A 15,545-nucleotide genomic window follows, 5' to 3' on the forward strand; every position below is an offset into this window, starting at 1 on the left:
CCACCCATGTCCAGCAGTTCTCCTCTCTCCCCTGCCCTCCCCTGTCCATGTCCAGCATGTCTCCTCTCCCTGCCCTCCCCTTCATGTCTAGCAATTCTCTCTCCCTTCCCTCCATGCCCAGCATGTTGCCACCCTCCCCTCATTCCCCTGCCCTTCCTTCATCCATGCCAAGCAATTCTCCTCTCCCCCTGCCCTCCCCTCCATGTCCAGCATTTCTTCTCTCTCCCTGCCCTCTCCTCCATTCACCCATGTCCAGCAACCCTCCTCTCCCTTTGCCCCCCTCCAGCCACCCATGCCCAGTGATTCTCCTCTCTCCCCTGTCCTCCCCTGCCCATGTCCAGCATGTCTCCTCTCCCCCCTGCCCTCCCCTGCCCATGTCCAGCGATTCTGCTCTCTCCCCTGCCCATGTTCAGCAATTCTCTCTCCCCTCCCCTGCCCTCCAAGCCCAGCACATTGCCTCACTCCCCTGCCCTCCCCTCATCCATGCCCAGCAATTCTCCTCTCTCCCCTGCCCATGTCCAGCATGTCTCCTCTCCCTCCTGCCCTGCCCTCCCCTGCCCATGTCCAGCGATTCTGCTCTCTCCCCTGCCCATGTTCAGCAATTCTCACTCCCCTCCCCTGCCCTCCAAGCCCAGCACATCGCCTCCCTCCCCTGCCCTCCCCTCATCCATGCCCAGCAATTCTCCTCTCTCCCCTGCCCATGGCCTGCATGTCTCCTCTCCCCTATGCCCTCCCCTGCTCACCCCTGCCCATGTCCAGCATGTCTCCCCTCCCTCCTGCCCTCCCCTGCCCATTTCCAGCGATTCTGCTCTCTCCCCTGCCCATGTTCAGCAATTCTCTCTCCCCTCCCCTGCCCTCCTGTCACGTCTGTGGCCGTGACCACCCTCAGCCTTACCTTCTTTCTGGGGGTCAGCAGCTCTGCTGGCTTCTCTGTGTTTGTGTTAGTCTTGTCTCTGTCCTGGTATGCTGGCTGCTTCCAGCATGAACCTGATTTGCTTCACTAGACCTCACCTGTGTGGGCTATGTCTCTCTAGGGAGCCAGCATCTAAGATGGCTGCCACCGGCTCTGTGCCAGCTTCCAAGATGGCTCCTGCTTGCCTTTCCTGTGGGCTCACTTCCTATGTGTGTCAAGCCTCTCTTTGGGGTCTGTGTACTTCCTGCTTCTGCCCTACTGCTGGTGACTCAACAGTGAGAGCCTTCATAAGGAAGTGCTGTGCTTGCAGTCATGGCCTTTGCATAAGTGTTATGCTCTTAGGCCAGGTCAGGTTAGTAAGTGTCTGCTGCACTACTGCTTAGCCTCTCTCTGCGTTCCAGCCCAGTTTCTTTCTGTGTCTGTGTCTCTGTTGTCCTTCCGTGGGGGGTCCTCCCTGCCACTGTCTGTCTGTGGACTGCGGGTCCTTCCTGGCTTACCCTGTGTTTGGGGTGAAGCCTCTGTTCCTGGCTTACCCTGTGTTTGGGGTGAAGCCTCTGCTCCAGGCTTACCCTGTGTTGGGGTGAAGCCTCTGTTCCTGGCTTACCCTGGGTTGGGGTGAAGCCTTTGTCCGGGTTTGTTCTCTGTCTGTATGCGAAGCCTCAGCCTTTGTGGGTTCCCCAGTCAGTGTGTGGAATGGCTGTGGTTTCAGACCCTTGGCCTGTTCTTCCAGGTTACTCTGTTTGCTGTGCTGCCTGCCCAAGACCTTGGCCTGTTATTCCTGGTTTGCTCTCTTTACCCTGAATCCTGCCTTGCCTAGCCTGTGTGCCTACCCTGCTTGTATATCCTGTGTGTATATCCTGAATCCTGTATCTGTCTAGCTAGTGTGTATTTCCTGGGTGTTTATTCCTGTATCCTGTCTCCTCCTAGCTAGAGGGTTTTCCCTAGGGGTATTCCCGGATCCCTGTTCTGCCTAGTGTGTATGCTGCCCTAGTCCTTGCTCCTGCTAGCTTCTGTACACCTTGTGTTCCTTGGTCTATCTTCTGGGTCTTGCTAATGGCTGTGCAGCAGCACACTGTCTGAGTGTAGTTCCTAGTCTAGTCTCCCTCGTGTATCCCAGACCCAGGGTGGGTCCTCTGGATCTTCAGTTCCTACCTTATCCTGCAAGTCCTGCCGGCCGCCTGCACTTTGGAGCTCAACTCCGGAGGAACGGTGGCTAAGTGCAGGTGAAGCTGTTCCTGTTTCGTCTGTTCTAGTTGCCTGCCTTGTACTACTCCAGTCCAGAGTTCCAGTACTGCTCTTCTGTGTTTCCAGTCCCCAGGTGGTCTTGCCTGCCACTGCCGCTCCTCGGCAGTGGCCCAAGGGCTCACGAACTCCAGTCCTGCCTCGAGGACCTGACAGAATGCCCTCAAGAACGCGACACCTCCAAACCCAGCACATCGCCTCCCTCCCCTGCCCTCCCCTCATCCATGCCCAGCAATTCTCCTCTCTCCCCTGCCCATGGCCAGCATGTCTCCTCTCCCCCCCTGCCCATGTCCAGCGATTCTGCTCTCTCCCCTGCCCATGTTCAGCAATTCTCTCTCCCCTCCCCTGCCCTCCATGCCCAGCACATCGCCTCCCTCCCCTCATCCATGCCCAGCAATTCTCCTCTCTCCCCTGCCCATGGCCAGCATGTCCCCTCTCCCCCCTGCCCATGTCCAGCGATTCTGCTCTCTCCCCTGCCCATGCCCAGCAATTCTCCTCTCCCCCTGCCCTCTCCTCCATGTCCAGTGATTCTCCCCTCACCTGCCCTGCCCTCCATGCCAGCAATTCTCTCGCCCCTGCCCTGCCCTGCATACCCAGCATGTCCTCTCTCTCTCCCCTGCTCACCTCTCTCCAAGTCGCGGCGATTCCGGCGAACCGTCAGGTCCGGAATTGAAAGCAGCAGCTGCTCACTGGCTCGCAGGCAGGTTCCTCTCCTCTTGCGTCGCTTCCCTCTCAGCGTGTCCCGCCTATGAGGGTGGGACGCGCTGAGAGGGAAGCAACGCGAGAGGAAAGGAACCTGCGCCTGCCAGCCAGTGAGCAGCTGCTGCTTTCACTTCCGGACCACACGGTTCACCGGAATCGCCGCGACTTGGAGAGAGGCGAGCAGCGGAGAGAGAGAGGACATGCTGGGTATGCAGGGCAGGGACGAGAGAATTGCTGGCATGGAGGGCAGGGCAGGTGAGAGGAGAATCGCGAGCGGGACCTCAGGAAAAAAGGTGCCGGTACGCCGTACCGGCGCGTACTGGCACAAAAAAAGCACTGCTTAAGAGTGTCATAAATAATGGGCCATGAAGTAACTATGGTGGAAGATGACAACAAGGGTAGAAAGTCTAATGAAAGAGGATGAGCCATCTTTTGTTCCAAGAGAAGCCATGCAGGAGCAGGCACACTAGAACAATTAAGCCATGCTGCTACTCCTTTTAGTAAAAATGCCTGTTCATATAAAAAGAAGTCTGCCAATTTCAAACCTCCTAAATGGCGTGGCATGTGAAATTCTAGCAGGCTTATTTTTCCATAGAAAAGAAGAAATAATATTATCAAAAACCTTAAAAAAGGACTTAGGAAATTGGAACGGAAGCATACTCATTATATACAGAATACGTGGAGCGATGACCATTTTTATAGTCTCAGTTCTCCCCCACCAACTAAAATGCAAGGGAGACCATATAGCACAGGTGTCTCGAGTATTTTTCAAAAGTAAATCCATATTAATTTTGATTGTGTCTTCCCAAGAGACCCGAAAATAGACTCCTAGGTATTTAATTTGAGTTGGACACCACCTTATAGGGAAGGCTGTTAGTTATGATTTATTACAATGTATGTTCAAGGGCATTAATTCAGTTTTTGACCACTTAACTTTATATCCAGAAAGAGAACCAAAGTGTTCCAACAAATTGGATAGAAAAGGAAGAGATGTTTCTGGATTACAGATATACAACAGGATATCATCTGCATAAGCAGAAAGTTTAATTGAAGTATTCCCAACAGGAATACCCTGGATTTCTGGTTGACTTTTAATAGCTATGAGAAGAGGTTCTAATGCCAGGAGGAATAGTAAAGGTGATAAGGGGCACCCTTGCCTAGTGCCTCTATAGAGAGGAAACGAGTCTGAAAGTGAAGAATGGTTGGGAGGCGGGGAATAGTGCTGAGCAGACTTATACGGTCTGTGCCAGAGCCGGTGGTGGGAGGCGGGGCTGGTGGTTGGGAGGAGGGGATAGTGCTGGCCAGACTTATATGGTCTGTGCCCTGAAAAAGACAGGTACAAATCAAGGTAAGGTATACACATGAGTTTATCTTGTTGAGCAGACTGGATGGACCGTGTGGGTCTTTTTCTGCCGTCATCTACTATGTTATCAAAAGTTTAGCAGTATTCTTAATGGAGAAGGGTAGATAGTGGGGGTTCCCCAGAGGTCTGTGCTGGGACTGCTGCTTTTTAACATACTGTATTTATAAATGATCTAGATTTGGGAATAACTAGTGAGGTAATTAACTTTGCTGATGACACAAAGTTATTGAAAGTTGTTAAATCGCAAGAGGACCTTATGAGACTGGGAGACTGGGCATCCAAATGGCAGATGACATTTAATGTGAGCAAGTGCAAAGTGATGCATGTGGGAAAGAGGAACCCAAACTATAGCTATGTGATGCAAGGTTCTACATTAGGAGTAACCGTTCAGGAAAATGATCTAGGTGTCATCCTTGATACGTGGTGTGTGAAGTAAAGGGTGGGTATTGGAAATCCCATTGAGACATTCTTTGGAGCCCTCCTTATTGGTCTTTATTATTATTATTTTATTTATTGCATTTGTATCCCACATTTTCCCACCTCTTTGCAGGCTCAATGTGGCTTACACTACATCATGAGTAGTGGAAATATAATAAAAATAGACATTTAGTGTTACAGAAGAATCTTTGGCAATATAATGAACAGTCATGATAGTAGTATAACAAGCAGATATTATAAGGCAGTTCTAACTATGTGTGGAGGAGTTATGTATATTCACATTGGTTGATCTTTGTGGTAAGCCTTGCTAAAGAGATGGGTCTTCAGTAGTTTGTGGAAGTTCGTAAATCATTTTTAAGTCTTCTAGATGTAGATTCAGGTCTCCAAGTAAAAGTACATTTGAGTAGGATACACATGTTGGAGATGAAGTCGGTAAAATCCATCTGGATGTTTGACCATCTACTAGGTGGTCTGTAGAATAGGATGCAACATAACTGATCTTGCAGTGAGTCATCTTTTATTTTGCATGCTAGTATCTCAAGATGGGGAGAGTTGAATATAGATATGACGTCTGCTTTAAGGAGGGATTTATATATCACAGCTATGCCTCCTCCTTCCCCCCCCCCCCCCTTTGTTGTGTGTAAAATCTTGTAGCCTGGAGTGGGGGGGGGAGAGTTTGTTGAGGATGGGGTCATTTGTGTGTAGCCAAGTTTCTGTGATGAATAGGGCTCCTAGGTTTTCTTCCTTAATCCAGTCTCTTCTAGTGTATTTTTTATTCACTACTGATCTGGCATTTATGTAGCCTACCGGAATCGGTAGGTAGCTGGGTTTAAAGTGTCTCTACAGTGAATCTTGATTTTTGTATGGCATATTGTAAGGGGAATATGGAGTTTGTGACACAGAACCAGAAGTGCAGAATTTATATTCTGTCCTATCCTGTAGAAAATCTAGACTTCACTCCCACACAGAAGAATTTTTTGAATGATGCTATCAATTATAATGGCGGTTTTACTGAGTATCTGAAACTAGCTGGAGGGGGAGGGTTTCTTTATGCGTAGAAGGCATAGGCGCCTGGTATGAGATTATCCATAAGCCCCCAAAGTACCAGTACTTCATTACTTCTGGTCCAGCGTCTCTCTCTCTCTCTCTCATCCCCCCACCCCCCGATGCTGCGTCTATCCCTCTCACTCGCTCCCTGCGGTCCCTCTAATTTGACTTAGATTGCCGTTGGTAGCGGCAGGGCTTCAGCCTGACGGCATTCCTTGTGACATGTCCCACTCCCTCTGATGCAACTTCCTGCTTCTGCGAGGGCGGGACGCATCATAAAGAAGGCTGTCAGGCTGAAGCCTCGACACAAACTGTTTCAGTTAGTATGCTGTCGTGCTACCAGCAGTGATCTAATCAAATTAGTGGGACTGCAGGGAGGGAGTGAGATGGCTAGATGCTGCATTCAGGGGGGGGGGGGGGGGGAGGAACAAGGGAGAGGGATAGACGCTGCATTCAGAAGGGAATGAGGGAGAGGGATAGATGGTACAATTGAGGGGGAGACATGAGGGACAGGGATAGATGCTGCAATGGGGGGGAGCAGAAGAAATGAAGGAGAGGGCTAGATGCTACAACGGAGGGGAGAGAAACAAGGGAGAAAAATAGATGCTTAAACAGGGGGAGGAGAAACGAGGGAGAGGGATAGGCGCTGCAATGGGGAGGGGGGAATGAAAGAGACGTTGAACTAGAAGTAATGGAGAAGGAAAGAGGTGCTGGACACAGGGAGAGTGAGATGCAGTAGGTACTGCTCTGCTGGACTTAAGGGGTGGGAGCAAACAGGAAGAGGTGCTGGATACAGGAGGGAGAGAGAGAGAGAGAGATACTGGGCCAGGAAGAGGCAAGAGAGACTGCTAGACTGGAGGAGGGGAAGACACTAGACTCGAAAGGGGAGACACTGGAATGGGGAGGGAGCAAGGAAAATGAGAGACAGTGAATCTGCAGAAAGGAGGGAGAATGTTACGTTCCTCACCTGGTTCCAGGCCTGCTCGGCCGATTCGCCGGTGAGGCGCGGTCCGGCAGAGATAGCCGGCTATTTTGGATGTGGTTTCTCTAGGATGGGTCTGTTTCTGTTTCCTATTTCTGGCAGCCGTCATCTTGGTTGGATCAAGAACAGCAGCCATCTTGGCTAGCTCAGGAGGGGGCAGCCATCTTGTATACAGGAACAAGAAGGAAGCCCATATTTGGGCGTTGTACTACTCTGCTGATGGGGGCAGCCATCTTGGATCAGCTGCACATGTTTGAGACTGATTCCTACCCTATTTAAAGCCCTGCCTCCAGTCCTTCGTTGCTTCGGCCTCAATTGTGTTTGAGGTCCATGCCGGTGCGCCTTATCTTCAGTTCCAGTGTTACAGACCTCGGCTTGTTTCCCGGACCTCGCTTGTTTTGCTGCCTGCCTAGACCGTGGACTGTTTTTGACTACTCTTTGCCCTACGGATTTTCCTGGCTTTTGGACTGTGTCTGTTTGCCTGCCTGACTGGTCAGTGGTCGTGCAACCCCACCGGTTCCAGAAGTCCTGGTGGCCACCTGCAGCTGGGAGCTCAACTCCTGGTGAATGGTGGTTGCTTCCCAGGTGAAGCTAGGGGTTGTCTGGCTGCCTGACCGAGTGCGGTGTCACTCCATCTCTGCCGTGCTCAGTCGGGGCACAGGGGCTCACTACTACCAGGTCATAACAGAGAGAGAGAGAGATACTGAGACTGACTAGACTGAAGGAGAGGAAGAAACATGGAGGACAGATGGAGAGAAGAGGAAATGAGAGAGAGAGACTGAGATTGACTGGACTGGAGGAAAGGAAGAGAGGGGAGATGGGGAGAGAGAGTCTGAGATTGACTGGAGGAGAGGACGAGAGGTAGAGGGGAGGAAGAGAGAGAGAGACTGAGATGGACTGGAGGAGAGGGGGGAAAGACACTGGACTGGGGGGGGTCAGGAAGGAAGAGAGGAGGAGAGATACTGGCCCCATGGGTGGGAGGAAGGGGACAAGGAGGAGAGATACTGGCCTCACGGGTGGGAGGAAGGGGACAAGGAGGAGAGATACTGGCCCCACAGGTGGGAGGGTACAGGGAGACAGAGGAGAGATGCTGGGCATGGAGGGAGCATAGGGACAGGGAAACAGAGTGGCAATGCTGAACAGATATGCAACAGGAACAAACAGGGGCAATGTTGGACACAGGGATGATAGGGATGCACAGTGGCAATGCTGATCAATGGAAGGGATATGGACACAGGGTGGAAATGCAGGACAAGTCAACCTAGGGACACAGAGGAGAAATGATGAATATAGGGACACTAAGAGGGCAGATGCTGAACACGGAGAGAGGGACAGGAACACAGAGGGAAGATGGAGAATATGGAGAGAGAAGAAATGTCTAATGGATAAGAGCCCTGAAAAGACGGGAAAAAAACAGAAAAGTTGAAAAGAGACATTGAGACCAAAACAAATAGAAAAATAAAATACTCGGACAACAAAGGTAGAAAAAAGTATTTTATTCTAAATTTATTAATTAGAAAATGTCAGCTATTAGAAATGCATATCTCTTGTATTTTGCATTTGAGTTTCTATTTCTCTATTAGTGCTCTGTGCAGAGTCTGACTTCCTGAGGTTTCCAGTTCAGTTTTTTGCCTTCATATCTCTCTTACTGATGTATGGTCCCTTGTTTCACATTTGTTAAGGGTCTCTGTTTGTTTTGTGTGTGTGACCAAAGTATGGTATTCTGCTAGCATGTAGAGTGTGTAGAGATCTTGTTGTAGTCCTGTTTGTTTAATTTTTGTTCACTAGATGGTGTATCGGTGTTTTAGGGTACAGTGTAATATTTACAGTGCTGCCCTTTCATGCATAAGGTTGTTGCTTTTTGAGTCCTGGAAGTTAATGCTGTTGTGCAAAAACACAATCAGAACCTTATCATACACCTTTTGTGTATAGTGTTAAACAGTGGAGGAACTGTGTTGGCCTTACTGAGGTGGCATCAAAACTTTAATTATCATAACATCAGATTGTTGGCATCTCTACACTCTGGTCCAGTATATTCCTTCCCTTTTCCCTTCAGTACTCATATCCAGCAGTTTTCTCTCTCCCCCCCTCCCCCCGTGCTTCCGACTGCACTGTGCAGCCATGAAGCTCTCAGACATATTTGAACATTCATAAAGAACCTGTTGACCTTGAAGCTCCCAATCTCTTGAGGCAGCAAAATAACAAGCTCTGTGAAGGTGGGAGCGGAAGGGGAAGATATGTGCATGAGAGAGAGGCAGACTAGCTGTGGGATGTATGAGAGAGAAAGAAGGGGCAGAAGGGGCCTCTGTAGAGATGTAGGTATCAGCTACTGATACTTTAAAAAAAAAATCCACTTTAATTCAGTTGCCTAAAAGACCTATATATATATAGTTACTGAAGCTTGCACTGTTTAATTTTCTTTGCCACTTTATTCTCTGGCATTTGATATGTATCTTAATATGTAAATTTATCACAAGGTATCTGCCACTATTTTGCTAACCTTTCTGTATGCTTTGAGGCAATTAAGAACTCAGGCCTGGCACAGCCCACTTTAGCCTCCCCAAACAGCTGAGCCACCGAATGCCTATGATAGAAGTCCTGGTGTCTTATATTACTAATTTAAAAATGAAGGTGAGGGAAGTGTATGATGTAGCGCTGGGCATGATTTGTGGAATTGCTTTGGCTTTGTGAGCCTTGTGGTAACTGTCAGCACACAGCTCTGTAACCAGGGCCGTGCCAAGGGTCTCTGGCGCCCCCCTGCAGACTACCAGTTGGCGGCGCCCGCGCCCCCCCCCCCACACCTGCCTGGCTCCAAGGCAGCGATTCCCCTCTCTCCCCTGCCCTCCCGCTCCCATGTAGGAACTGCCCGCCCTCTTCTCCCCCCCAAGATCCCGTTCCTTTTTTTTTTCTTTTAAATTTACCTTCCTCCGGCAGCGCAGCGTCATTGAAGGAGGCGGCGCTCCCAGTCCCGACATCTCTAGCCTTCCCTTGTTCGCTGTTCACTGCCCCGCCTTCTTCTGACGTCATCCTTTGTAGCATGGCATGGGCATTAAATTTAACCCAGTGCCTCTCATTTTAAGGCGCCTAAGAGCCAACAGTGGCTCTCCACATCTATCTGTGCAGCTCCCTTACTTCCCCAATTCATATTCTCGGCACCTGGCCAAAATAGCCACGACAAAAAAGCTCCAAACAAAAAAAGCTCCCCATATAATAGTCCCTGACATAACAGCCACTGTCAAAACAGCCTGCCCACAATAGAGCCCTTGACAAATTAGCCCCCTGACAAAAAGGCCCGATCAGGCTGCCCAGAATATGGCACTGCGTTTTTTTCTAGGGGGCTATTTTATCAAGGGTTATTTTGTGGGAAGGGCTATTTTGTTAGAGGCTGATTTGTCAAGGGCTGTTTTACCAGGCTGTTTTGTCAGGGCTTTTTATCGGGGCTATTTTGTCAGGGCTATTATGTCAGGGTGCCCATATTCTCCCCTACCTTTTCTGTAACAGCTGTTCTCTTATTGTCAGCACTGTGTGGCTCCCTGTATGAGCCACATTCTGCACAAATTCCTGTGCTGTTCTCATAACGTTTCACCAGAAGCAAGCCCCCAGAGAAGAAATGGGGAGTTTAAGAAACTGGGGTTGAGGAGATAGGGTAGTGAGGTGTTTTCTAGTCACTGAGTATTGGAATCAGGTGAACCCAGAATACTATATGATCTCCATTGCTTTTTAATCTCCATATCCAGCTGATGGCTAAGTTAATTAGGACCTGTGGGTTAGAATTCTGTTTATGCACTGATGAGATTGAGATTTGTTGTAGTTTGGATGTACAATGTGTACAACATTTGGAGAAAAATAACTTTGCCTTTAGGTGATCAGTGATTGGTTGTGTTGTAACATACTAAAACTGAATGTACGTAAGACAGAACTTCTGTGGTTAAAGAAAACAATCAGGCTTATTTTCGAAAGAGAAGGGCGCCCATTTTCCGACACAAATCAGGAGATGGGCGTCCTTCTCTCAGGGTCATCCAAATCGGCATAATCGAAAGCTGATTTTGGGCGCCCTCAACTGCTTTCTGTTGCAGGGATGACCAAAGTTCCCGGGGGCATGTCGGAAGCAAAGCGAAGGCGGAACTGGGGCGTGCTTAACACATGGGTGTCCTCGGACGATAATGGAAAAAAGAAGGGCGTCCCTGACGAGCACTTGGCTGACTTTACTTGGTCCATTTTTTCTTGCGACCAAGCCTCAAAAAAGTGCCCCAACTGACCACTGGAGGGAATTGGGGATGACCTCCCCTTACTCCCCCAGTGGTCACTAACCCCCTCCCACCCTAAAAAAAAAACTTTAAAAATATTTTTTGCCAGCCTCTATGCCAACCTCAAATGTCATACCCAGCTCCCTGACGGAAGTATGCAGGTCCCTGGAGCCAGGGCCGGTCTTAGGCCGAGGCGACCGAGGCGGCCGCATAGGGCCCCGCGCTTAGGGGGGGCCCCGCGCGGCGCGCCTCAGTCAGCCTTGACCTAGTTCTGCCCGGGGATCGCCGCCGCTCGTCCGAACTGCCCGCCCTCTTCTCTCCCCCACGATCGATCATCGATCCCTTTCCTTTTTTGCTTTTAAATTTACCTCTAGTCCGGCAGCATCAGTGAAAGCGCTCCCAGCCAGTAAAAGCGCTTCTCTTCGCTTCATGATGTCAGAAGAAGGCGGGACACAGCGAAGAGAAGCGCTTTTACTGGCTGGGAGCGCTTTCACTGACGCTGCCGGACTGGAGGTAAATTTAAAAGCAAAAAAGGAAAGGGATCGATGATCGATCGTGCATCGTGGGGGAGAGAAGAGGGCGGGCAGGGGAAAGAGAGACATGGATGGGATGGCAGGGCTCAGGGAGAGAGGGGAATTGCTGGATACATGGGTAAAATGGAGGGGGGCAGGGGAGAGAGGAACAGATGGGAGGGCAGGGCCCAGGGAGAGGAGAAATTGCTGGAAATGGAGGGGAAGGGAGAGGGGACAATTACTGGATGTGGATAGAGGAGGGAAGGGCAGAGAGGGCCAAGGATGAACTTGGATGGGATGGCAGGGCCCAGGGAGAGAGGGGAATTGCTGGATACATGGGTGAATGGAGGGGGGCAGGGGAGAGAGGAACAGATGGGAGGGCAGGACCCAGGGAGAGGAGAAATTGCTGGAAATGGAGGGGAGGGGAGAGAGGAGAATTGCTGGATGTGGATGGAGGAGGGAAGGGCAGAGAGGGCCAAGGATGGACTTGGATGGGATGGCAGTGCTCAGGGAGAGGAGAAATTGCTGGAAATGGAGGAGAGGGGATAATTGCTGGATGTGGATGGAGGAAGGAAGGGCAGAGAGGGCCAAGGATGGACTTGGATGGGATGGCAGGGCCCAGGGAGAGGAGAAATTGCTGGAAATGGAGGGGAGGGGAGAGAGGAGAATTGCTGGATGTGGATGGAGGAGGGAAGGGCAGAGAGGGCCAAGGATGGACTTGGATGGGATGGCAGGGCCCAGGGAGAGGAGAAATTGCTGGAAATGGAGGGGAGGGGAGAGAGGAGAATTGCTGGATGTGGATGGAGGAGGGAAGGGTAGAGAGGGCCAAGGATGGACTTGGATGGGATGGCAGGGCCCAGGGAGAGGAGAAATTGCTGGAAATGGAGGGGAGGGGAGGAGAAATGCTGGATGTGGATGGAGGGCAAATTGTTGAATTTAAGGGCTGGATCGGAACACTTTGAAGGCAGATGCTGAAACTGGAGAAAGGATAGGGACAGGGGGCTACAGATGGTAGACAGAACACATAAGGACACAGGAGGATGGTGGACACGGTGAGAAAAAAAATATCAAACGGAAAGAAGACACTGCATAAAACAGAAGACACTGGGACCAAAGCGAATAGAAAAACTAAATGATCAGACAACAAAGGTAGAAAAAAAGTATTTTATTCAGAATTTATTAATTGGAATATGTCAGCTTTTAGAAATGTGCATTTGTGATATTTTGCATGTAAGTTTCAATTTTTCTAGTATTGCTGCATGCTGAGTCTGACTTCTTGAGGTAACTTTCCATTCAGTATTTTGCCTTCATATTTGTTGTGTCATGTGTTTTTCATGTGTGATCAAGGTACAGTATCCTGCTAGCGTGTAGTATTTGCAGCCCTTTTTTTTTCACAAGGTAGTGTATTGGTGTTATAGAGCCTGGTGTAATTACAGTTCTGCCTTTCCATGCATAAGGTTGTAGCTCGTCCTGTCCTTGAAATTAGTGCTGTTATGGTTTGGTAAGGTTCTGACTGTGTTTTTGCACAAGTTTGTGTATAGTGTTTTGCAGTGGAGAGATTGTATGTCCGCACCTCTGACCCCCCGGGGTTATGAGAATTTGAACTACTAATTGTGGATTGGAACTGAATAATTTCTTGGGAGGGGGGGTTTCATGATAGCATTGTGTTTATTATTTCAATCAGTTTTTCTGTACAAGTTTAGCTTCATTTGTCTTTATTTGAAATTTCATAAATAAAAAATTTTCTAAAAATTGAATAATCTTATCAATGGGCGGGGGTGGGGCTAGGATAGGGACCCACCAAATTGGTCTGCATAGGGCCCCGCACTTGCTAAGACCGGCCCTGCCTGGAGCAGTTTTAGTGGGTGCATTGCACTTCAGGCAGGTGGACCCAGGCCCATCCCCCCTACTGTTACACTTGTGCTGGTAAATGTGAGCCCTTCAAAACCCACTGTACCCACATGTAGGTGCCCCCTTCACCACTTAGGGCTATGGTAGTGGTGTACAGTTGTGGAGAGTGGGTTTTTTGGGGGCGTTGGGGGGCTCAGCACACAAGGTAAGGGAGCAATGCACCTGGGAGCAATTTCTGAAGTCCACTGCAGTGCCTCCTAGGGTTCCCGGTTGGTGTCCTGGCATGTGAGGAGGACCAGTGCACTACAAATGTTGGCGACTCCCACGACCAAATGGCTTGGATTTGGCCGTTTCTCAGATGGGCGTCCTCGGTTTCCATTATCGCCGAAAACTGGGGATGACCATCTCTAAGGACAATCTAAGGACGACCATCTCTAAGGTCGACCTAAATGTTGAGATTTGGGTGTCCCTGACCGTATTATCGAAACGAAAGATGGACGCCCATCTTGTTTCAATAATATGGGTTTCCCCGCCCTTTCGCAGAGCCGTCCTGCCAGGACGGCCCCAGGAAAACTTGGGTGCCCCATTCGATTATGCCCCTCAATATATGCCTGTACCTGAACAGTGTTGGCCCTACCACTAAGGGTGCCAGGCAACTGTCTTGAGCAGCAGAAGTTTAGATGAGGCAGCTGTGGTACTCAGAAAGTGCACTGTAGCAGTGAAGGAGAAGCCAGCGTATCCCAGCAGATTGGACTGCACAGTGCTGCCTCCCTCCTCCCCCCACTTAGAAGTCATCATTCTCTACCAAGTTTTGTTCTATTTACTGGGTGCTCCTTCCATCTTAATTTCTTACTTTGTAGCCCTTTTTCCAATCTCTAATCCAGCCTGCGTACCTACTGCATGAGTCTCCACACATGGCTTCCCTGCACCCTCCCTCCCCTCCCCCACCCCACCACTAGTACCTTGTCATTTTATTGTAAAGGAAAAACAATTTTCAGCAATTTAAGACATGTTAATTTTACGACTGTACATTCCTGTATCCTGTGGACTTCTAATGCCATATACCTGTTTTATTTCAGGTATGTAGTCTTCCTACAACTCTTTCTAGAAACAGCAGAAACGTTCTTTATGGTTGGATACAAAGTAAACTACTATATCCTGACAGATCGACCTAAGGATGTTCCCAATGTGACACTCGCAGAAGGAAGAAGGGTGGTGGTGCTCAAGATCCCAAGCCATGCTAGATGGCAAGATGTCTGTTTGAATCGCATGGAAATTATTAGTGTGTTCACTAAACAGCAGTTCATTCACGAAGTTGATTATCTTGTCTCTGCAGATATAGACATGAGGTTTAGTGACCATGTTGGAGTGGAGATCTTGAGTGACACTTTTGGGACGTTACACCCTGGTTTTTACAGGGCGAAGCGCCAGCATTTCACCTTTGAACGCAGACCTGCATCTCAAGCCTACATTGCTGTGGATGAGGGTGACTTTTACTATGCAGCAGGCTTTTATGGGGGTACTGTAGATGAGGTTTACAAGCTAGCAAACCAGTGTCATAATGGCATCATGACAGATAAAGCAAATAGCATTGAAGCAGTGTGGCATGAAGAGAGCCATTTAAACAAATACTTCCTAAATCACAAGCCAACCAAAATTCTGTCACCTGAGTATCTGTGGGACAATGGCATGGGAGTGCCAGAAGTCCTCAGGAAAAGGAGATTTGTTGCTGTTCCAAAGAACCATGCTGAGATCAGAAACTAGCAAGAACTTTTACAGAGCTCATTCCATACAGAAAAATAATGTTACAATGACCCCAATGTCCACCTTAGGCTCAGTTTACCCTAGTAGTCCTGGACCACAGAATGCACCTATCAGCCAAAAATTAGGTTCTCCCAAATATATTCAGCTATTGTTTGGTGTGTTCTCAAACTCTCAAAACATATATGATCATTCTGGGAAAAGGGGATTAAAGTAGCGGATCCAGGGGCCCTTTTACAAAGGCACGCTTGGCCTGCAGTAGTGTAGATGCATTTTTTGGATGCGCGCAAAATCATTTTTCAGCACACCTTTAAAAAATGCCTTTTAAAAAACAATTTTGCCGAAAATGGACATTCGGCAAAATGAAAATTGCTGCATGTCCATTTTGGGTCTGAGACCTTACTGCCAGCCATTGACCTAGCGGTAAAGTCTCACACAGTAACTGGGCGGTAATGACCTACGTGCGTCAAATGCCACTTGGCGTGTC

The 15,545-nt window shown here is 49.2% G+C and overlaps 1 protein-coding gene across 1 annotated transcript in view; it reads left to right on the forward strand.

Moving 5' to 3' along the window:
• Positions 1–15,307, forward strand: part of LOC115473094 (histo-blood group ABO system transferase 2-like) — a 98,434-nt gene extending 83,127 nt beyond the window's left edge. The window contains exon 7 of the mRNA XM_030207746.1: positions 14,377–15,307. Coding sequence (XP_030063606.1) covers positions 14,377–15,061 — 685 coding nt within the window. The 3' untranslated portion in view covers positions 15,062–15,307. The remainder of the gene's footprint in view (positions 1–14,376) is intronic.
• The last annotated feature ends 238 nt before the right edge of the window (positions 15,308–15,545 follow it).

The sequence above is a fragment of the Microcaecilia unicolor genome, chromosome 6 (genome assembly GCF_901765095.1).
Source record: "Microcaecilia unicolor chromosome 6, aMicUni1.1, whole genome shotgun sequence".
In the NCBI taxonomy this organism is placed as follows: Eukaryota; Metazoa; Chordata; class Amphibia; order Gymnophiona; family Siphonopidae; genus Microcaecilia; species Microcaecilia unicolor.